This window comes from Triticum urartu, chromosome 2 (genome assembly GCF_003073215.2).
Source record: "Triticum urartu cultivar G1812 chromosome 2, Tu2.1, whole genome shotgun sequence".
In the NCBI taxonomy this organism is placed as follows: Eukaryota; Viridiplantae; Streptophyta; class Magnoliopsida; order Poales; family Poaceae; genus Triticum; species Triticum urartu.
This window is the reverse complement of record NC_053023.1, coordinates 717,339,824-717,347,032: the sequence shown is the minus strand read 5'-3', so window position 1 is coordinate 717,347,032 and position 7,209 is coordinate 717,339,824. Positions and strand designations below refer to the sequence as shown.

Here is a 7,209-nt window from a genome sequence, read left to right as displayed (position 1 = left end):
CGGAGGCTGGTTGCGCGAGGCCTCCGCCTCCTTCTCCGCGGCCGCCGCCTCCGCCCGGGCCTTGGCCGCTGCGTCGGCCTGCTCCTTCGCTGCCTGGGCGGTCCTTCTCTCCGCCGCCTCCCGCTCCTCCCGCGCCTCCCGTGCGTTCTGCTCCGTGGCCTCCATGAGGTCGGCGCGGGGACCCACGCGGCGGGAGCCTGAGGACCCTCCAGTCGGCCCGACTACGGAGCCGCCAGGACCTCGCTCGAGGGAAAGTGGTGCCCTGCCCAGCGAGCAAAGAAAAGTTTAGAAGAGCCTCAATCGAAGAGGACAACAAAAAATACAAGACGTTTGACGCTTACGCCGAGATCGCCTGCGGCTGTTTCACCGCCTTGCGGAAACGGGCCGCCTTAACGGCCGCCTCATCCCGCTTGGTCGCCGCCGTGGAACCCTTGGATTTCTTCGGCCGGCTTCCGAAGTAGGTCGACGCGGCCCGGCGTTTCTGCGTGCCGCCACGGGCAGCCGGTGCGGCAGACGGGCCCGCGCCTTGATGATCAAGCACCGGCTGGCGGTGCGGAACGACTTCGACCTCGTCATCGTCCGCCCAGTCCTCGAGGCCGGCCCCGAGCCCCGCGCCGCCTGCCTCGTCGCCTTCCCCCATGAAGGCATCTTCCATGGCGGCCGCTCCCAGGTCTGGATCATCGACGTCGTCCACCGTGCGGTCGGGGAGGAGCTGGCGCTCTACCCCTGCGGCCCCGGCCGTCGGCGAAAGAAGAGGGTTCTGCTGAGGACAAACCAATTGATCAGTAGTCGGCCATCATGAGGCCGGCTACAAAAAGGAAGAAAAGAAGAAAAACTTACAGCAGGCGAAGGGTTGGCGCGAGAATACGGCCCCTTGCCGTATCGCCAATCCTCGGCGAGCTTGCAGTTGGAGATGTAGTTCACCATGTAAGACACCTCGACATGAGGCATCTCCTTGGTGCTCAGCCGGCACGGGTCGAAGCGGCCGCTCATCTGACAAATCATGTGAGGCCGGCCTTGGAGTGGAAGTACTCGGCGCTCCATGAAGGCGGCCACCAGGTCGGCTCCGGTCAGGCCCTCCGACTGGATCATCACCCAGAGCCGGGCGACGGCTGCGTTCCCGGCCTGAGACAACGACCTGGCCCGGTAGCTCCACGAGGGTTGCCTCCCAGCCGGCGGGCCGGCTACGTAAGCCGGCAGGTTGACGAAGTCGCCTTGTTGGGCGACGTTCTTCACGTAAAAAAAGGACTTCTGCCAGAGTTTCACCGACTGGATCAGCGGGATGGGCAGGAACGGATTGTTCTCGCCCGTCCGCCTCATGGCAATGAAGGCTCCGCAAGGGGCGGGCACGCCCGCGACAACGGTGCCGAGCTTGCACTGGAAGAATTCTCCCCAGAGCTCGAGAGTGGGGGGAACCCCAAGAAAGCCCTCGCACAGGGTGACGAAAGCCGACAGCAGCATCACCGCGTTGGGTGTGAGGTGATGCGGCTGGAGGTGGTAAAACTCAAGAAAAGCGCGAAGGAATCCGCTCGCCGGGAGGCCGAAGCCGCGCAGGCAGTGTGAGCGGAAGATTACCCGCTCGCCCTCCTCCGGTGCCGGCAAAATCCCCCTCGCCAGCGCATGACGAACCCGCACGTAGTTCTCGCCCGGCAGACACCGCGTCCGGCGGAGGAACTCAACGTGGTCCTCGTGGACGTTGGAGCCGTCCCACGAGCTCGACAACGCCATGGGAGCGACGTGGCGAGGAACAAGGCAATGCGACGGCGGAGACGCGCACGACCCCGCTACGGCGGGACCGAAGGAACCGAGAGGCCCGACGGCGGAGCGGCGCGGCAATGGGTCGCTGCGGCGGCGGAAGGAAGGAGAAGGAAGGTGAGAAAGGGTGGAGCGAGGGAGAGCGTGCGAGCCTCTGCCGCTCCCTCTCCTCCCCCTACTTATAGACCCGTGCGGCGGAGCCGAGGAGGCGTGGTGTGGGGGAACATGGGATCAACTGCGCCCACTCCCCCACGTCCCGTGATTATTGCGCCCTGATGACGAAATGAAACCGCCGCGGGAAGGCGAGCAGTCCGTTGTGGGCCGCAGAAGATCCGCGCTTGGGCCGAGGCCTAGAAGTGGCGGGCCTGGGCCTGCGGCGGCGTCCCATCGCGCGCGTGCGTTGGCAGGCTTTCCTTGCCACGTGGTCCGCGGGGTAGCGCGCGGTCAGCTCGCAGGCCGACCCACGTTCCCGCCTGCAAGATACGGAGCTTTCCGAAGACGGCGCGCATAAGCAAAGCCGGCTCCTCAGGATAGGAAGCTGACCAAGCTTCTCGTCCCTTTGTCAGCCTCGAAGCTCGATCATCTTCGGGGACTACTGTCGGAGTAAACGACCACGGGTAGCCTAGCCAGCTCCCCCTGGCCCTTCTGAAAAAATTACGAGTCGATCCGGCCCTCAAGAATCCAAGACGTGGGGCCGCCTTCCCTTTGCCGGCTGTCTCCCAGGCCGACTATCGGAATACGGCCCGGCTTTAGCCCTCATGAAGAAAGCCGCGGGAGGGCCGGCTCCAAGAAGCCGGCCGCGAGAAGCCGACTCCCACAAAGCGGTCAAGATCGTACCCTCGAAGTCTGCATCCACATAACGGCGATGTGACGGGGCGTGGCTACAGTAAAGCCTGCCACCCCCGAATCCCGGAGCACGCCTGGCACAGTGCGCCGTACGGGGTGGCCATGACCCGTCCGGCGCGGCACTGTTGCCATGTTGACCCTGATGCCACCCACGACGGGCTGTCAGCGCGGCCCACGGGCGGTGGGCCCCTTCAGGCAGAGAGACACCCGAAGGCGGCCAGGCCTCCCCCAGTCGGTCCAAGACAGGGTCGGCTCCCCACAGCCGGCTTGCTTCCTCCCTCGAAGGAGACGCCCCATTAAGGAGACAAGACGAGGTGAGGCTACAGCGATCGCCCGCCGGGCGGCGGCACTGTAGTCACGCTTACCTCGGTGAAGCCCTCGTCACCAGGTTTGAGGCAACAGTAACCAGCCACCGACAAGGCCCTTGACAGTGGGGCCTGCCTGTCGACCAAGGAGCTGGCAGCCGGCGGGACCCACCAGTCGGCGGGCCCCAGCAGCCGGCGCAGAAGCCGGCGAGCGTAGACACAGACGGCTAGGGCCCACGTCCAGCCGGATTACCATTGTACCCCGGGGGTGGGCCTATATAAACCCCCCGGGGCACCCATGCAAAGGAGAGGAGAGCTAGCCGTGCCCTTCTTCTTCTTCTCGCCAAACAACTCAAGGAGCATCTTGTAGCCACTCGTTCATCTAGTGATCATGCGGAGACCCCGCAGAGGAGCAGTAGGGGTGTTATCTCCACGAAGAGCCTTGAAGCTGGGTAAGATTCGCCGGCGTGCATGTCTTCGCCTCATCCCGCTTCCAGGCACCGGCGACGTCTTACTGGATCCCACAATGATAAGCCACCCGTTGGCATATGTCGCACCTACCACCCGACACTAATGAAACATTTTTTCATTGTAGATGTTGACATTTTTTCATACATATTTGGTCAAACTTAATTAAGTTTGACTTAGAATAATGAACCTTAAAAACTCAATTATTTCGAGGAGAGAGTACAAAAGTAATGAACATGTTTGGTTGGCATTGTAGAAAATCATCCATAACCAAACTTTAATCTTTGTAAGATTTTAGCTTTTCCGAGGGACTTGAATGATCTGCAGAAAACAAGTGAATGGCTAATAACTATCACAATTAGGATGACCCTTACCAAAAAAATACCACTTTTTAGAACCATGACAAAAAAGAACTACCAATTGTGATGAATTGCCACGAGAGTGGTAGTATATTTTTAAGGTTCGCCTTAATTGTGATAGTTTTTAGCTATTTATTCGTAGAAAACAAATGGTTTACACAGTTTCGCCATTCATGCTTCGCCGCGTGGTGTGTGCATGTAGTATTGTTCGCCTGTGTTGTATAGTACTCCGTCCGATCCATAGTTAGTTTCGTAGTTTTGAATTAAGTTAGGTCGACCTTAGTCCAAAAGGGGAAAACTTATTTCTGAAATGGAGGCGAAAGAATTGCCTCATCAATTAGTTAAGAAGAAGAGAATTGTTGAGCTAATTAACAGAAAACCATTCAAAAACAGATCAGTGAAAATTATTTGGATCGAAGGAAGTATAGTAGTACTAGTACTCCCTTCATTCCACAATATAGTGCCCGCGCTTTTCAAGATTTAACTTTGACCGTAAATTTAACCATCAAGCTGATTGCGGTGGGAGCAAAAGTTATACCACTGAATTCGTATTTTCGAGATGAATCGGTAATATAATTTTTGATCCCATCGTAGTCGGTCTCGTTGGTTAAATTTACGGTCAAAGTCGAATCTCGGAAAACACGGACGCATTACATTGTGGAATGGAGGAAGTATTTGCCTTTGCCTGAATGTACTGGCCCGCCACAAAGTTTGAAGCAAAGCTGCATGTTTGAAGAACGAGCACGAGCACGAGCACGACCAAGGCTACGACTTGGGCAAATGCCAGTCATGCAGTAGGGACACGCCGACGGTCAATGGCCACGGCCCCTCTAATGATGCACACACGACCCGTGCAGCCTCGTGTGGTCAGAGAGCAGAAAACCGCAGAATCTTTGGATCCGCACCTGCACCAAACAGACCGGCGACCTCCCTCTCCCGCCAAAACCACCCCCGTCTCCTCCCTCCTTTTCTCCACGCGAGACCGTCTCCTTTCTCCTTTGCGCTGCTCAGTGCTCACCCCGCAGAACCGCCTCTGCTCTCCATGACAACTCTGCCCCACGTCGCCACCGAAAGGCCCCGGCCACGCCGTGGTACCTCTGGCAGGCCTGTGCAGACCATTAAGAACGCCCTAATCCATGTCGCTAAGCGCACTAGGCCCTAGCTTTTGGAAGGGCTGGCTCGCCTCGGCGACGCCGACGGCAGTTGATCGTTACGAGACAAACAGTGGATTAGATTAGGCCACTTTGATTAGACAATGAGATAGCCGCTCTAACCGAGGGACTAGTCCTCTATTTTGTTGCCACCAGAGCTTGACTCACCAGTGAGGCAGTGACCACTTCATTCGTTGCAAGTACAGCACACGCACTCGCCACTCCAGCTGACCACGGGCTTGGCGAGCGGGCTGAGGGCGGAGGCCGAGATGGCGACCGACGGCGTGTCGAGGCTGAGCGTGGGGGTGAGCGTCATGGTGGCCCTCAGCCTGGCCGTCTTCCTCACCATCGTCATCCTCCTCCTCGCCGACCTCTTCTGCTCCCACCTCCGCCGCCGCCGCCTCCGCGCGGACGCCATGGAGGCGCCGCCGCACAAGTGGCCGAAGCACGGCCATGGGGGCGCGGGGTCCTCATCCCCGCCGCACATTACTGGCACGGCCGACGACGCGTCCGTGGCCACCACGGCCACCACCACGGCGCGCGAGGCGCTCACCAGCACCCCGCCCTTCTACTACGCGCACGGCGTCATGTGCGCGCCCACCCGCAAGGACCTGCTCCTCGCCATCCCCAGGCTGGAGGCCGCCGTGTGGCGGTGGTCGCCCGCGCGCCGCTCCTCGCCGTCGCCCTCGCCGCCGCGGTCCGACGAGCCCACGGCCCGCGGCTCCTCCTCCTCCTCCGCGCACAGCGACGGCCTCATGTACATCTCCAACCCGGTGTACGAGCGGGGCGCCGCCGCCGGGCACGAGCACGACACGCCGTTCGAGACGCCGGACGCCTCGCCGTCGCGGTGCGGGATCACGGAGGAAGGGCAGGAGGATGGGGCGTTCTCGCCGCCGCTGCCCATGATGAGGAAGCTGCCGCCGCTGGGCGTGCTGGCGTGCCCTCCGCCTGCGGTCTTCGACGGCCGGCCGCCGGTGACGCTGTGGCCCGGCACGGTCGCCGACGCCAACCGGGCCTCCTCGTCGTCGTCCAACTTCACCGCGCGCTTCTTCTCCTCGTAGATCTTGATCCGGTTCACTGTTTTTGCTCTGGCTCCTCAGACCTCAGTTGTATGGCTCGTCGGATTTGCTAGTTCTTGCACTTGTTTTCCTAGGAGAGTGTAGGTGTAACCCACATGATCTGTGGCTGGATGATGCATCAGTTTCTGGTTGCAAAACCAAACTCTGTTCCATGTTTCTCTGCTCTCACTCTAGGCCAAAATGCTGAAAAATCAAGCGCTCTTTCTTTTTCTTGGCAAAGGAAACCAAGTCCTGAATCAGAGCATCGAGTTGCGAAACGAGGCTTTGATGATTCCAATGATCAGTGCTCATATTTCTTCCTTTTTTCTTGGGTAAAGAAAGATAACATGACTCGACTCTCCAATGCACTGATATACATGAAGATTAAGCTCAACTGAAGAATGGAGTACTGCTCCCTCCGTTCCAAATTACTCGTCGTAGAAATGGATCTATCTAGAACTAAAATACATCTAAATACATCCATTTCTGCGACGAGTAATTCGGAACGGAGGGAGTAGTATTTAGCGAGCGTTCTCAGTTTTGCACTCTTCTTCAGAGTTCAATAGTAGCTTTTGTTCTGAGCTCCTGTGAGAGAGTGAGAGTCTGAGGACTAATACAGTAGGGATCCAGCCGTTGTGGTGTTCGAGCTCGACCAGAGTGGGTGTTGCTTTGTCAGCGGGGTTTGGTATCCAATCCAGCGGAGTTTTGGGTTTGGTATCCAATCCAGCGGAGTAAAACTGTTCCCTGACCGGGGGCAGTGTAAGCTTTAGATCATTTAGAGCCAGACTTAGCAAATCTAACCCCTTAATCGTACATGGACGCGTCCGGTTTAGTGACCGGTGTTGGAAATATGCCCTAAAGGCAATAATAAAAGGATTATTATTATATTTCCTTCTTCATGATAATTGTCTTTTATTCATGCTATAATTGTGTTATCCGAAAATCGTAATACATGTGTGAATACATAGACACCAACATGTCCCTAGTAAGCCTCTAGTTGACTATCTCGTTGATCAATAGATAGTCATGGTTTCCTGACTATGGACATTGGATGTCATTGATAACGAGATCACATCATTAAGAGAATGATGTGATGGACAAGACCCAATCATAAACTTAGCACAAGATCGTATAGTTCGTTTGCTAGAGTTTTTCCAATGTCAAGTATCTTTTCCTTAGACCATGAGATCGTGTAACTCCCGGATGCCGTAGGAGTGCTTTGGGTGTACCAAACGTCACAACATAACTGGGTGACTATAAAGGTATA

The 7,209-nt window shown here is 57.3% G+C and overlaps 1 protein-coding gene across 1 annotated transcript; it reads left to right on the top strand.

Moving 5' to 3' along the window:
- Nucleotides 1-5,075: 5,075 nt before the first annotated feature.
- On the top strand, nt 5,076-6,112 carry LOC125534324. The gene has a single exon (XM_048697578.1). It carries the CDS (start codon nt 5,154-5,156, stop codon nt 5,943-5,945), a length of 792 nt encoding a protein of 263 aa, XP_048553535.1. The 5' UTR covers nt 5,076-5,153; the 3' UTR covers nt 5,946-6,112.
- Nucleotides 6,113-7,209: the final 1,097 nt, after the last annotated feature.